We start from the raw sequence: 16323 nt of genomic DNA, 5'->3' as shown, positions 1-16323 counted from the left end.
CGCCACCTGGGGGCGAGTCGGCGATTGGGGCTCCGGCGGCCCGTTCTTGCTGGAAGTTGCAGAAAGGGTGGGATGAAGCATGAGCAGTGAACAATGAGTCCAGCCCTGGGGTGTCCGGCTCCTAACTGCCTCTCTTTGGGCTTCATCTCTGTATGGATACAGGAGGAAAGGATTGGTTGGCAGGGTCTCAGGATATTTTTGTGTACCTCAGGTAGAGCTGGAATTTGGATGGGTGTCTCGGCCAGGCTTTTCTGTTGGGGGAGGATTGATCCTAACTAATGTAGTCCTTGAACGGCTCTAAAGGGGCAATACCACAGGCTCGCAGTGTCTTTCATTCTAGGACTTGCATTGCTTTCTCTTATTGAAGTTCCCAGAAGAGAGAGGTTCTTTGACTTGAAGCAAAACTGTGTGCTGTACAAGGAAACCAGATTACCATAGGCTAGTCAGTATAAACACGAGTTAAGTTCCTGCACCACCTATTCAACTTTATAATGAACCAACATTGAGGGGAACCACCATATCCGAGGACCTGCTGCATTTAGGATTATTTAGAACTTGGAGAGGGGGTAGGGAGGGGGAGCAGGTAGCTCAGTTGGTTAAGAGTGTTGACCTGTTATGCCAAGGTTGTGGGTTGATCCCTATCAGGGCAAATACAGGAATCAATGAATACATAAATGGAACAACAAAATCAGTGTTTCTCCCTTTATAAAGTCAATAATTTTTAAAAACTGACGAGGTAAAAGATTTACAGCGATCCTCTGGGAGTATTAATGAGTATCAAATGCTTGTTCAGAAATGGGCCCCATTTATACGTGCGTTTGTTTTTTAGGAAGCCTGAAGGGTAGATGGAACTAAACATATAATAATCTTGACTTCATAGATTGTTTTTCTTACTTGATTTATAGCATTTAAAAATTTTGCCTGTACCAACACTTAATACAAAATGCTGTTGATCATTTAAGAAATAATTAATTATACAGGACCATTGACTTTGTAAATGTTTTATTTTTTAGAGGGAGGAAAAGAGAGGGCTAGAGAGATGGAAACATCTATGAGAGACATCCATCTGTTGCTTCCTGGTTGCCCCCTACTGGGGGATCTAGCACACAGCCTGGGCAATGTGCCCTGACCAGGAATCAACTGGTGGCTTCTTGGTTCGTGGGTTAGCGCCCAACCGTCCAGCCACACCAGCCAGGCGCTTTTGCTCACTTTATTACTTATGTAACTTGTCCATGTTATCTCCAGATTATTGATTTGATTCTAAACATTAATTACATAGTCCTTTTGTAGGAAAGGGGGCTAAAAGCAGCAGAATCTGTTTGATTTCAAGATGTTAAAGAACAAAATTAAGCTGAGTACATTTGAAGATCTAATTGGCTTTTTTAAAGGATGGGCAGCATCCCATCCACCCCTTGGAGGGGTTGTACCAAATGGAAGCTTTTTATGAGAAGAAGGGTAGGGCAAAGTTGCTATTAACAAAAAGAAAACAGGGTTTTTTTCAGCAGGGAGGTTTCTTTTTTTTTTTATTGATTTCAGAGGAAGGGAGAGGGAGAGACAGATAGAAACATCAATGATGAGAGAGAATTGCTGATTGGCTGTCTCCTGCACACCCCCTACTGGAGATCAAGCCTGCAACCCCTAGCATGTGCCTTTGACTGGAATCAAATCAGGGACCCTTCAGCTCTCAGCTGGATGGATGCTCTTTCCACTGAGCCAAACCAGCTAGGGCTGAGAGGTTTCTATTATGCAATTGTCTCTTTCCAAAGGGGTGGAGGGGGGCAAGGAGATGGTCCATGGGAGAGATTACTTAATTGGTGTTGAGCAAAAAATTCCAGATTGATTAAGATTGTTTCTGGGAAACAGTCATCATTGATGTAGAAACATCTGTCTCTCCCTTCCTCTCTGAAATCAATAAAAACATGTTTTTATTTCTTTTTTTAAAAATATATTTTATTGATTTTTTACAGAGAGGAAGGGAGAGAGATAGAGAGATAGATTGATGAGAGAGAAACATCGATCAGCCGCCTTCTGCACATCTCCCACTGGGGATGTGCCCGCAACCAAGGTACATGCCCTTGACTGGAATCGAACTGGGACCTTTCAGTCCGCAGGCCGACGCTCTATCCACTGAGCCAAACTGGTTTTGGCTATAAAAACATATATTTTTAAAAAGATTGTTTTTGGGAGAGGATGAAACTCCAATTAGATCAGGTATTAAATCTAGGTTTGGTATCATGGGCTTTTAGCATGAGTGAGGCCATTTTGGGCCTGTGGTTTTCTCTTTAACAATGTCAAAATACCACTTTGCTTACTCTGTTCACTTTTTGCTTGGTTATAAATTTGAAATACTAATGAAAGAAATGATTAGAGGGAATGGGTTCTGATTAATTTAGAAAACTAATGATCTATTCAGATCCTCAAATCTAATCAAATCTGTGATTACTTGTATTCTTAGTTGATTCTTTGAGTAAATATTTTAGCTCTTATTTGAATATACATCATACATTATGAACCAAAAAAGCAAATTGGTTTTCTAGAATTGTGATGATGGTGTGAAGAAAAAGATTGGGGGATGGAGTAGTATTTATAACATTCTTTACATGAAAGAACCTATAAGTCCCATTTCATACTAATTTCATCTGAATAAGAAGTTCTTTCATGTTGGGCAGAGTAGGGGTTAGAGAAGGTGAGTGCTGTCGTTTTCACTCATCCTTGTAAATTGTTTAGTACATTGACAGTAGACCACCAGATCACATTACTGGGCTTGCCACAGAAGGTAACCCGTATACTTCTGGTTATCAACTGCCTTTTACTGCTACATACTTGCTCTGAAGGTTACTATATTTTGATTTTTATTGGGAAAGGAGGCTGTAGTTTTGAAGAGTTTATTTGGATTGTTTTCTAAGGTAAACCAGGTACAGAAGAACACAACAGTCAGCACTTATTGGGTAATTATTCAATAACATTTTAAATTCTGCATGTAATATTAAGATATAGTGTTCCTGGAGGTAGGTAGTATGACCATTTTTTTTTATTTAAAATTTTTTTAAAGGGGAGAATGATGATTTTTATTTTTATTTTAATATATTTTATTGTTTTTTTTTACAGAGAGGAAGGGAGAGGGATAGAGAGTTAGAAACATCCATGAAAGAGAAACATTGATCAGCTGCCTCCTGCACACCCCCTACTGGGGATGTGCCCACAACCAAGGTACATGCCCTTGACCGGAATCGAACCTGGGACCCTTGAGTCTGCAGGTTGACGCTCTATCCACTGAGCCAAACCAGTTAGGGCTATGACCATTTTATTGAGAAAATTGGATAGTTGAAAGAACTTATCCAAGGATGCATAACTGAGCAATGATGATTTATGAATAGGATTTTGTATTGCTTTAAAAGGGACAGTTACCTTGACTTAAATTATTATGCTGTACATCAGTTTGGAATTCAAAAGCCCTCTTGGGTTTCACTATGCTCCAAAGAAAAGCTGTGGCACTTGATGATTTTGAAGTTGTCTTCCAACATATGTCATATTTCAGGTGAATAAATTTTTTGTTTATGTTTGCATGTATTTTCAAATATCAGTCCAATCCAGTACATTTCTTTGCCATTGGATCAGATAATACCTTAGGTAATGAGATCCCTTGAACAGAAGATAGTGTTCTCAAATAGGTGTTCATTTTGGTTGGGACTAAAGTACTGAGGCCCTGGACCACTGAAAATGTTAATGGAGCAGCAATACTTGAAAGAGATTTATTGAAGTGCATTTGGAATGAGGTCTGAGGTAAAGGGAAATCTTTTGTTTTAAAATGTGTAGTTTGTAGCGATTGGCATAATCCATGGGGCAGTAGGCTGATAAAGAAGGCACCTTGGTATTTGGAATGGTGGATTGGGCATGGGTTTTAAAAGTCAGATTTTAATTCCTAGTTTCTTCACTTAACCTCTGGTGTGTTGCTGAGCAAGTTGCTTACTATTTTATCTGTAAATAAGAGGAAAGCTTAATCCACTATAGAATAGGCCCTATAGCCCTAACCGGTTTAGCTCAGCGGATAGAGTGTCCGCCTGCGGAGTGAAAGGTCCCAGGTTCGATTCCGGTCAAGGGCATGTACCTTGGTTGCAGGCACATCCCCAGTAGGAGGTGTTCAGGAGGCGGCTGATCAATGTTTCTCTCTCATTGATGTTTCTAACTATCTATCCCTCTCCCTTCCTCTCTGTAAAAAATCAATAAAATATTAAAAAACAAAAAAAGAATAGGCCCTATAAATGTTAACTTTCCTGCTCACTGAAAGTAAGGAGAACTTACTTAGAACCACGTTATTGCATTGATAAGTTACTTGATAGCTCATGTCTGGACATCTAACTATTATAAGATCACAAAATAATCAATTTATGGTCTGATTCTATCACTTGCTATCCTCTTTTTCTCCACTGAAAGGTTTTCTTTGCATTCAAGTTCTCAGGTTAACATATGCTTTCAGTCCTGATGAACCTTATCTTCCATTGAGATCTATATATTATGTATTTCTGATGAGAGAGAATCATTGATTGGCTGCCTCCTGCACTCCCCCTACTGGGGATGGAGCACACAACCCAGGCATGTGCCCTTGATGGGAATCGGACCTGGAACCCTTCAGTCCACAGGCTGATGCTCTTTCCACTGAGCCAAGCCAGCTAGGGCGAACCTTTCACCTTTTTATCTCTAGTAACTAGAGGCCCGATGCACAAAATTCGTGCAAGAGGCTCAGGCCCTTGAAGCCCCGGCTTCGTCCAGAAGGTCTTCCGGATGGTGGTCCGGATGGTCTTTCTGCTGTTTGGTCTAACTAGCATATTAGCTCTTTATTATATAGGATGCTTTTCCTTAAAGTTGGTTTTCTAATGTTAACACATTGTACGCGGGAAACGTATTTATAAAACGTATAAATACGTTTCCCGCATACAATGTGTTAATACAGTGATACCAGTTTTATTTGGTTAGGATTGTGTTTCATTTACAATTTTTAATGGGGGCCTTTAGTTTAAATACTTACTTAGAAACAGTTGGATATCCTTTTTGCCCCTCATTTCTTATATCTTAGACCTTCCATTTGGGATCACTTGCCTTCTGCTTGAAGAAGGTTCCTATAGAATTTATTAGTGAGAGTGCTGGAGAAAATTTTGCCTAAAAGTTTGTTTTATCTTTATACTTAAAGGATGTTTTGGTTAGGCATAATATTCTAAAAATCCTTGTCTGGCTAGTAAGGCTCACTGGTTGAGCACTGACCCGTGAATCAAGAGGTTACTGGTTGGATTCCCCATCAGAGAACATACCCAGGTTGCAGGCTTGATCCCCAGTAGGGGGCATGGAGGAGGCAGTTGATCAATGATTCTCATCATTGATGGTTCTATCTATTTGCTCTCTCTCTGAAATCAATTAAAAAATATATTTAAAATCCTTTGTTATTTTCAGCATGTTAAGCATAACAGCACATTCTGTTGTCTTTTGGTATTACTGAAGAGAAAAGAACCGTCTTAATTATCCTGATTGGGATTTGTAGGACTATCAGTCATTAGTTCTAGAAAATTTTTTGCTCTTAATTTCTTCAAATATTCTGCCCATTCTCTCTTCTATTCCTAGAATTTGTGTTAAATCTTAGATCTAACTTGTGTTAGACTTTATTGTATCCCAAAATGCCTTTGAACTATAGTGTTTCCCATCCTTTAGTTTCCGCCATATTTTGGAAGATTTCTTCTAAGCTTGCTTCCAGCTCAGTTAATTCTCTTTCTGGCTGTGTTTAGTCTGCTGTTAATCCTACCTATTTTTTTTCTAGTTCTATTTATTTCTTTGCCAAATTAGCTTTATCACCTTTAATAGATGACTGATCCTTATAGATAACGGATGCAGGCATTGTATTTTCAAACACAGTTAACATGGTTGTTTTTGTCTGTGTTTATAGTTATACATTTGTAGCCTTTTTGACAATATTTAAATCTTTATAGACTGGTTTCTATTGTGTTCTTTTCTGTTGTCCCTATTGCTCTTGAAAATTACTTTAATGAATTATTACAGGTCTAGGATGAAGGTGCTTTTCGTTTATATTTGGATATGCTGTCCGAGACCACTTCAAGCTCCTAGTTTGGGGTTTTGAGGGCAACACTGATGAGATGAATTTGGGCTTTTATCCAGGATAACTGGTTTAATTTCCCTGAGAATTTAGCACTTTGGGGTTACTGCTTAATTGAGGAGGGTTGTCAAAAAGATTCCTCAACTTGAAAAGGTCCAGAGCTTTTGATTTCACCCTACAATAGCTTAAATTTGTGGGCGGCAGTTGCCCTCGTGCCAAAAGGGACTTCCTTCTACTTATCTTTTTGCTTCCTCTTTTGCCTTTTGTTTGGGGTTAGGAATTCCTTACTATCTCACTTGTATTTTTTTTTTGCTTTCAGGATTTTAACAAATACTGTTTTTCTTTTTCTTTTTTAAAAAAACATTGTTGGGGTGGGGTAAGAGGTCAACCGAAGGACTTGTATGCATGCATATAAGCATAACCAATGGACACAAGACGCTGGAGGGGTGGGGGGTGGGGTGGAGTGAGGGCATGTGCGGAGGGAGGGAAGTAGGGGAGGCCGGGGGAAGGTCAATGGGGGGGGAAAAGGAGACATGTACTACCATTTGTAATCTTTAAACAATAAAAATATATATGTATATTTTATTGATTTCAGAGAGGAAAGGAGAGGGAGAGAGAGATTGAAACATCAATAATGAGAATCGCCTTAACCGGTTTGGCTCGGTGGATAGAGCGTTGGTCTGCGGACTGAGGGGTCCCCGGTTCGATTCTGGTCAAGGGCATGTACCTTGGTTGCGGGCACATCCCCAGTGGGAGGTGTGCAGGAGGCAGCTGATCGATGTTTCAAACTCTATCCCTCTCCCTTCCTCTCTGTAAAAAATCAATAAAATATATTAAAAAAAATAACGAGAATCATTGATCGGCTGCCTCCTGCACACCCCCCTACTGGGGATCAAGCCAGGTCAACCCCGTAACCCAGGCATGTGCCTTTGACCGGAATCAACCTGGGACCCTTCAGTCCCCAGGCCGGTGCTCTGTCCACTGAACCAAACCAGCCAGGGCAACAAATACTGTTTTTCATTGGTAGAATTGATCTGCATAATCTAACTGCTCACTACCAGGAATGGAAATTCTTCAGTTTTCTTAGAAAGCATTGTCATGTAGGATTAATAAAATTCTCATTGACTTTAATTATTGGCTGCAGTAAAATAATTAATGTGTTAACTTAAACTTGTGTTTCTCAGTGTGATCTGATTATCTTAAGATAGCCTACTTCAGAAGCTATGTTTCTTGTTTAGAATGTGGATTTTTGGGTCTGCTTCATCAGACTTGATGATTCAGAATCTCTGAATCTCTTTTTTTTTTAAATAAACTATTGCCCCAGCTCAGTAGTTTTCAACCTTCTGGCCCTTTAAATACAGTTCCTCATGTTGTGACCCAACCATAAAATTATTTTCGTTGCTACTTCATAACTGTAATGTTGCTACTGTTATGAATTGTAATGTAAACATCTGATATGCAGGATGGACTTAGGCGACCCCTGTGAAAGGGTTGTTCGATCGCCAAAGGGGTCGCAACCCACAGGTTGAGAACCGCTGTCCTAGCTGGTTTGGTTCAGTGGATAGAGCATTGGCCTGCAGACTGAAGGGTCCTGGGTTCGATTCCGGTCAAGGGCACATGCCTGGGTTGCGGGCTTGATCCCCAGGAAGGGGCGTGCAGGCGGCAGCCGATCAATGATTCTCTCTCATCATTGATGTTTCTATCTATCTCTTTCCTCTCCGAAATCAATAAAAAAATATTAAAAATAATAAACTATTTGTAATTTTAGATTTACGGAGGAGTTGTAGAGATAGTTCAGAGAATTCCTATATACCTCTTAACCAGTTTCCCCTAATGTTAACATCTTACATTACAGTGGTATATTTATTAGTCATTCTGTTCATTTGTCAGAACTAAAAGAATCTGTTTTTTAACTGTCGTTCCAGCAAATTATTTAAGTCTTTTACATGAATTTGCTTCTTAATAAGATAAATCCAATGAGGAAACGATTTTTTATCTAATTTTATAGATGATTAAATAAGGCCAGAAGTTTTTTTCCTAAGTGAGATTGTTACAAAGTTGATGTCAACCCACGTGATCTGACTTCAAAATTAAGCCTACTTTAAAAAACAGAAAGTGTGGCCCTAGCCGGTTTGACTCATTGGGTAGAGCATCAGCCTGCAGACCAAAGGGTCCCAGGTTCAATTCTGGTCAAGGGCAGGTACCTTGGTTGCAGGCTTCTCCCTGGCCCTGGGCCCTAGTTGGGCTCTGGTTGGGGCTCGTGCAGGAGGCAACCAACTGATGTGTTTCTCTGACATGGATGTTTCTCTGTTTTCCTCTCCCACTCTCCCTAAAAATCAATGGAAAAATATATACAGGTGAGGATTAACAAAACAAAACAAAACAAAAAAAACCACCAAAAAGTGTGTACAACCAAGAAATTTAATTTATTCAGAATGGACAGATTGGAGAAGGCATCTCTGAAGACATCCTGTTCTGTCTTGAATCCTTTTTAATAAAGAATCAAAAGAATTTTGTAGGACTTTGAATTCTAAGTGTAATACCACAAATTGGACACTGAGGGTTAGCAGTGTAGATGTAATATTAGATCTTGGCTGCTAAAATCAGTACCTCTTAACACTTTAAATAATAAGCATATAAGCATGTTGATATAAGGAATCATGCCTTACATCATTTTGTGAATTAAAGACTAAGGTTTTAACTTCTTAAAGATAAAAACTTCATATTAATGTGGGGTTCTAAGCTTGATTAAGAAATTTTTTAATCTGCATTATCAGGGGCATTCAGCCATTTTTCTGCCTTACTATAACACACTTTACCTTAAGTTTTAGTTTTTTAAAAGCAGGGTTTTTTAAATTTGTTTTTGGTTAATCCTCACCCGAAGATATTTTACCATTGATTTTTAGAGAGAGTGGGAAAGACAGAGAAACACATATCGATTGGTTGCCTCCTGCACGAGCCCCGACCAGGGCCCAGGCCGGGGAGGAGCCTGCAACCGAGGTACATGCCCTTGACTGGAATCAAACCCGGGTCAGTAGGCTGATGCTCTATCCATTGGGCCAAACAGGCTAGGGCTTAAGTTAATACTAATCCTAAATGAGAAAGAACTTAGGCTGTGTTTTGATCAGTTCTAACAGTATTCAGGCTAACCAAGAGCATTGTTGACAGTGTTCCAGCAAGCATATCTAGGTTAGGCTAACGGGTGTGGTTGTTATCAGTGATATGACATGAAGTACATTTGAAGAGACAGGAAGGTTTAGCTGACATCGGTTGGGACCCAGACCTTTATTTTTTGAAAAAAAATATATTGATTTTTTACAGGGAGGAAGGGAGAGGGATAGAGAGTTAGAAACATCCATGAGAGAGAAACATCGATCAGCTGCCTCCTGCACACCCCCTACTGGGGATGTGCCCGCAACCAAGGTACATGCCCTTGACCGGAATCGAACCTGGGACTCTTCAGTCCACAGGCTGACGCTCTAGCTACTGAGCCAAACTGGTCAGGGCGGGACCCAGACCTTTAAACTACCCTATATAATGAAGAGCTAATATGCTAATTAGATGAACAGCAGAACGACCTTCTGGACGAAGCCAAGGCTGCGAGGGGCTGCGAGGGCCGAGCCCCTTGCACGAAATTCGTGCATCGGGCCTCTGGTCTGTAATAATAAAAGCGTAATATGCTAAATAGACCAGATGTCCGGAAGGGGTTGCAGGCCTCTACTCATTACATAATTTAAAAGGCTGACATTTGATATAAGGATTATTAAACTTTTTTAAGAAAGATTTTGGGGGGATCATAATGAGTATAGTAGGTGGCAAATTTTGGCTTTTAAACATGAATTCGATAAAGATTAATGCTGTTAAAAATAAAAGGGTTTGTTCTGTGAGGTACTAAGTAGCCTAAAAATTTATGCAAGAATTGATCATTCCTAGTTGTTACAGGAATTTGAATAAAAATCCTTTGTATTGTTTCTTTTCTGTAATTCTAACATAGACTCTTTAGCAATAGTGCCATTATAAAAGTCCTCACATGATAGATTCTGAATGCCTACTAGTAACTTGCTTATTTTAAGCTGTATCCTCTGAAAAGTTACTTGGGCTACATGAAAGTCTGTTCCATGATTTTTCTGAAAGTATATTTTTATTGATTTCAGAGAGGAAGGGAGAGGAAGAGATAGAAACATCAATGATGAGATCAACTGCCTCTTTCACGCCCCCTACTGGGGATCAAGCCCGCAACCTGGGCATGTGCCCTTGACCGGAATCTAACCTGGGACCCTTCAGTCCACAGGCCAATGCTCTATCCACGGAGCCAAACCAGCTAGGGCTTAACTGATGGTTTTTTAATGGGAGTATACATTTCTTTTGGGATAGTTTTCAATGTGGTATTGATTTAAAGGGTTTTGGTTTTAAATAAATTGTATGCTTTTTTTTTTTTTAACATTGTTGTTTCTCTCCATAGATATTTGGAGTTCTTAACAACATGGCAGACATTGACAAGTAAGTGGCAGATAGTTTGTTTCTTTTTCAGATATTTGTACTGTGATGTAGTTAACAGCAGTACTAGTTATGTAGTAGGAAATATATGGTAATGACTAATGTTTAGTGCCTGCTCTTTATAAAAGTTGCATACCATGTATCCAAGACAAAATGTTGTATATATAATCATTGTCATAAATACAACAAACCATTTGTCAGTGTTTATTTTTAGGAAAGTGCTGAGCACAATAATGAATCATAAATACTTGCAGAGTCCACTTTATCCTATATGTATTTCCCAAAGATTTTTATGCCAAACATTGTAATGTATCATACATGCAAGATAGAAAGTGTTATAAAATGTCTATGTAGAGTTTAAAGAATAATAGGGCACTGTGTGCAAGCTTTTAAAAATAGAACATTACTACTGTTAGAATGTGTGTCCCTTCTCAATTCTATCTTGGCTTTTGTCTAATTTGTTTCTTTGTTGTTTTTCTTTAGAGATTTACCACCTATAAATTCTTAATGTTTAATTCTGAAAATCTGAATAGTGGTCACACACTTAGATATATAAAGAAAAAGGCAATATTACCACTATTAGTTGAAGGCTTCAAAATAGGAAAATAAAAGGCTATCTGGGTCATAGTCTGGCTTTAACTTTACTGAGGCTTTTTTAACTTTTCAAGGGCTTATTTTTGAGAAGTCATTGGGCAAGGTCATGCATGCTACAAACAGGGTTAATATAGTGTGGATGGGTATCTTGCAGAAATATGGTCAGGAAAAATGGGATGTGCTGCAGTATATGCTGCTTGTAATTTTACAGTAGCTTGCCAACTTAGAGGACAGGTTAAAACAATACTTGGGGGTAGGGGTGGCATGATATTATCTACAGCTATTACAGGCAACAGCATGGAGATGGAAAGGCAGGAAAATTTTAGCACAAGGGTAACACATTGAAGTACTATACATGTAAGAATCTGACTAATTTTCCCAGGCGTGCTGTCTTCAGCATAAAAAGAAGATGGGCAACAGGCATTTTAGTGATCATGGCTTTCAAAGTATTATTGCCTCAATCACATTCCTCCAATCTGGATTTCTTAGATTAGCTAAGAAATTGTGCATCTATTTCTATCTTACTGAGGTTTCTTTTTGTTTCTCCTCTCTTGGGTTTGCTGTTTGTGATATCCCTTGTTTTCTTTGTTGGTTCTTTAGTTTAGTGTCTTGGAAGAATACAAGGGAAATAAATTATTTTAGACGGTATGAATGAAAATGACATTTCTGCTCTTATGCATGATAGTTTGTGTGTAGAATTCTAACTTAGAAATCGTTTTTTCTTAAGAATTTTGAAGGCATTGCTGCTTCATTGTCACCTGGCTTCTAGTCTTGCTGTTTTGAAATTCAGAGTCATAATTCTTGATCATTTATATGTGGCACTTAAAAAAAAAAAACTCTACACAATGTATCTTTATTCTCGAAGCTACTCTGGTTTCAGAATTCTGAAATTTTATATTGGAACTTTTTTTTTATCTCTTGTGTTGTGCATTCATTGGTGGACCTTCAGTACCGGGGAATATTCTTATTTTTATTCTGTTTTCTCTTTCTGGATCTCCTATTATGTTGTGTGTTGGACTGATTCTTCTAATAACCTTTTGTACTATTTTCCATCTTTGTCTCATTGCTCTTTCTAAGGAAAGCTAAAGAAACTTTATCTTTCAACTCTTGTATTGAGTTTCTAAATTTCTGTTTTTTAGTTTTCATGAGCTCCTTTGTTCTCTGTTCCTGTTTTTATAGCATCTTGTTCTTGTTTTATGGATTGTAATATATTTTCTCTGGATGCTTCCTTCCCTGTGTAGTCATATTTGCTCTTACATTTTTCTTTCCTCTGTTTTGGTCTCAATGTAAGAGGCTTTCCTCAAAAAAGAAGGTAATCATTAAGGTTGGGGTGGGGTGGGACAGGCAGTTGAAGAACTTTTTTTAAAAAAGTTGACTAGAACATTGGGGAAGGGGAAGCTTATTCATTTGGGATTTTAACGGAAGGTCTTCAGTGTGGGCATTTGTTATGAGAATCCCCAGTGACAGAATGGTTTTTTTTTTTTTTTTTTCTGGGCTGGTCAGATACACCTCAGTGAAGGATGGGTGTTCTGGGAGTCAAATTGGGAGATGACTGCTAGGAAGGGGTCTCTACATTCACTATTCTAGTGTGCATATGTCATATCTTTGATACTCGTAACTGTCTGTGATCCTTTCGTCCAGCTTCTCAGTTTAACCCTTTCCAGAGAAGAAACTGTCATCTGCTGTAGTGAGGGAGAGGATCTGAGAATTTAACTGCTTATCAGGTTTTGCTCTGTTCTTCCTGTTTTATCCAGATTAAGTGTTCTTTTTCAGATTCTGTGTTTGAGCTGGTTCTCAGCTTTCCCTCTGCTTAGATTTCGGTCCTCAGTGAAGTTGCTGCTCCTGCGTCTCCTTGTCTGTCCTTCAGAGTGTGTCTGTTTAAAAACCCTTTATCATAATTTTAGTGGGGATCCTGGAAGGATTGAGATCAGATGAGTATGTGCAATTTGCCATCTTAACTGTCTTTTTTTAATCCATATTTTTATTGATGTCAGAGAGGACGGGAGAAGGAGAGAGAGAGAGAAACAATCAGTGATGAGCAAGAATCATTGACTGGCTGCCTCCTGCACACCCACTACTGGGAATTGAACCCACAACCCGGGCATGTGCCCTGACCTGGAATTGAACTGTGACCTAGTTCATAGGTCGATGCTCAACTACTGAGCCACACCCTTCAGGCACTTTCATTTTTTAAATTTTGAGGGGGAAAAAAGTTAATTACCTCTTTTATTATTTAATTTTGGATGCCTGCAAGCCTTTGGAGAAGGAAGGCAAGAGGGGAGTTATTTAAAGCAAAAGTTAGCAAACTCTCTGTAAAGGACCCGATGTTAAATATTTTAGGCATTTTGGGCCATGTGATCTTTTGTAACTACTCAGCTCTGCTGTTACAGTGTGAAAGCAGCCAAAGACAATACATAAATGAATTAACTGGCTGTATTCCAATAAAACTTTACTTACAAAAATAGGAGTGGGCTGGATTTGGCCATGTCACATAGTTGTGGACCCCTGTTTTACCTTTAAGATTTAGATGTTTCATGAATGGTTGAATGAAGTGACACTGAAGGAGGATCAAGTTTATACTACGTCAGAGATATTCCAGAAATGATTATTTTTGTTTTTGATGAGAAGGCTGATTTTTTTTTTTGCCCCTTAATTGAAGGGAATATAAATTTTGCTAGCAGAATACAGTTGACTTTTTCTGTACTTGTCCCCATATGAAAATTAGACAGTATTTGTCCATATATGAAAAATTTTCAAACGCTTTTCTAAACATGTAAAACAACTAAATCACTAAACCAAATAAATAGTAAAATGTAAAATCTCTATATATTGACTTAGATATTCTTATTTCCCTTTTTAATGCTAATTATAATCTCATCTTCAGAAACTAGACTTAAGATGAAATGGGAAGAATGTTATCTTACTATTTTTTACCTTCTCTTACAATGCTGCCATCCTCCTGGCTTTGCTCTAAGCATAAAGTAGTCTCAGGCTTTTTAAATGTTTACTGTTTTTCCCTATCTTCACTGTGAAGTAAAGAAAAAGGATGAAAGTCCACAAAGATAATGAGTACAGACTGCTATGGTTATTCCACAGCCATCAGGGATCCAGAATTCTTCTGTTTTTCAAAACTCCTTCATCCTTAGCTGCTGACTTCCATTCTCTAGGTTGCCTCATGGTCCATTGTGGCTGCCCAGGCTCTAGTCATCACATCCATATTCTAGGGAGGAAGAAATGTAAAAAAATAAAAGGGGGCCTCTTAGCTGTTTACCATCCTGTAAAGGAAGGTTTCTCAAAGTTCTATATTACTACATTTTCTCTCACTGCTAAAATCTAGTTATGTAGCCACAAGCTAGCTAAAAGGTAGGCTGGGAAATGTAGATTTTTCTAGCTTTGTGAATTGCCATCTCATATAAAATTAGGGTGCTGTTACTAAGAAAAATCAATAAATATTGGGTAGGAAACATACTTCCTGACATCACATTCTCTGAACCAAAACCTGTTAAACCATATTTTTAAAGGTTGAAGTATAAACTTTATATTTGACCACATGCTTTTAAATGAAATTTAAAAATATTTGTACTTGTTTACATATGAAGTTAGAAAGAAAACAGAATTCCCTTTTAGATTTTCTATTTCATATTTTTGAAAGAGGCATATTAACCTAGGAAATGAATTGAAGTTTTTCTACATATTTTATATTTTTGGTAATTCGGTACATTTGAACCTTGGTGTGATACTATGATATTGTAGCAAAGAACAGTCTGAACTTGATCAAGATTTGGATGATGTTGAAGAAATAGAAGAAGAAGAAACTGGTGAAGAAACAAAAATCAAAGGTATTATTTTACATTTTTTCAGGCTCTAGTGATTACTGGCACATGTCTTCTAGAGCAGTGGTCGCCAACCTTTCGGACCTCGCGGACCACCGGTTGGCAACTGCTGTTCTAGAAGGTAGTTCTCTTTTTGATCCTTATCCACCAGCCAGCCCGTACCTCAGTTTAGTAACAGTTTGTGTATGTGTGTTTGATGTTGGGGGAGGGAAGAAAGAAAGGAGGGCCAGAGGAAGATGGGGATGAAATGATGGTAAGGGAGGAAGGTGTGAGTATAGTGACCCCTCAGAAGTCACTGTGTGTGTACCCTCTACTGCTAGGGTGACATGGCATAGTTGGGTCAAACAGCTTAGCTACCCATTCCTGAATTTAGAAATGTTAGAGATGGTGGGAGTTGTTTTTGGTGGTGCTTCTAAACAAATACCATTAGTTTAAATTTACTTGAAAATGTTTCGTATTTAATATGTAGACAATATATAGTGTGTGTGCATGCCCTTTTTAATCCAACCAAAAAAGAGACATGAAAATTAGTGATGGTAGTGTGGAATTATACTGCTTTAGGTTTTGTCCTATAGATAGCCAAGAATATTAAGGTAACAGATGAATCAACTTTTCATTTTTAAGCCAGAATGAGGTTAATTGTTAAGACTAGTGAACTTAGTTTTAGCTTTCATCATGCAACATTTTCTTAAAAGATAACAGACCATGTGTCCTTAGTGGCCAGTATTGATATTCTAAAGATATGGGTTATCACAACTATACATCTAATCAAATTAATACTAGCAGTCATTTGAAAACATAATTTGAAAAATTAAATGGAAATTTTGGGTAGTGTCTGTTGAAGAAGATAGCAAACTAATTTTTGCATATATCTTGCTACATTTGGGTTAAGTATAATTTCGAGACATGCTGATAACCAAATTTTGTTTGGTTTTAGTTACAACCTTTGACTTAACTGTTAACTTTCTCTATTAAGACATATGCAGGCACATTATACAAACAAACATCAAGTAAACTGGGTTACTCATTGTACTTTTTCCCAGGCTCCAAACTGTTACTGTATTTGCAGTTTTCTGATAATGTGTTGTCTGCCTTCAAAGAATTATCGAGTCATAGATAGGCATCTGGATGAAGCTTTGAGCATCCCAAAATGCAAGATGGCTGAAACACAAGATAGTAGTAAGAGAAGGAATACTGTTGATAGAAGTTGTGTAAATGGTCCTGAGACATGACACACACTAGAGATCATTAGGAATCTGAACATTAGGTTTTCCTAGAGTGAATTTTCTTTAGCTTGCT

At 38.3% G+C, this 16323-nt stretch overlaps 1 protein-coding gene across 4 annotated transcripts in view; it reads left to right on the top strand.

Annotated features, from left to right (window-relative positions):
* Positions 1-16323, top strand: part of NAP1L1 (nucleosome assembly protein 1 like 1) — a 33871-nt gene that overhangs the window by 805 nt on the left and 16743 nt on the right. For 3 of the 4 annotated variants that reach the window (XM_023749739.1, XM_006083944.3, XM_014451417.2), the window contains exons 2-3: positions 10563-10600; positions 14945-15030. In XM_023749739.1, the coding sequence (XP_023605507.1) occupies positions 10584-10600; positions 14945-15030 (103 nt within the window). In that variant the 5' untranslated portion in view covers positions 10563-10583. The remainder of the gene's footprint in view (positions 1-10562; positions 10601-14944; positions 15031-16323) is intronic. The other variant, XM_023749741.1, reaches the window with a different exon arrangement.

The sequence above is a fragment of the Myotis lucifugus genome, unplaced genomic scaffold (genome assembly GCF_000147115.1).
Source record: "Myotis lucifugus unplaced genomic scaffold, Myoluc2.0 scaffold_9, whole genome shotgun sequence".
NCBI lineage: Eukaryota > Metazoa > Chordata > Mammalia > Chiroptera > Vespertilionidae > Myotis > Myotis lucifugus.
This window is presented reverse-complemented; position numbering and strand designations above follow the sequence as displayed.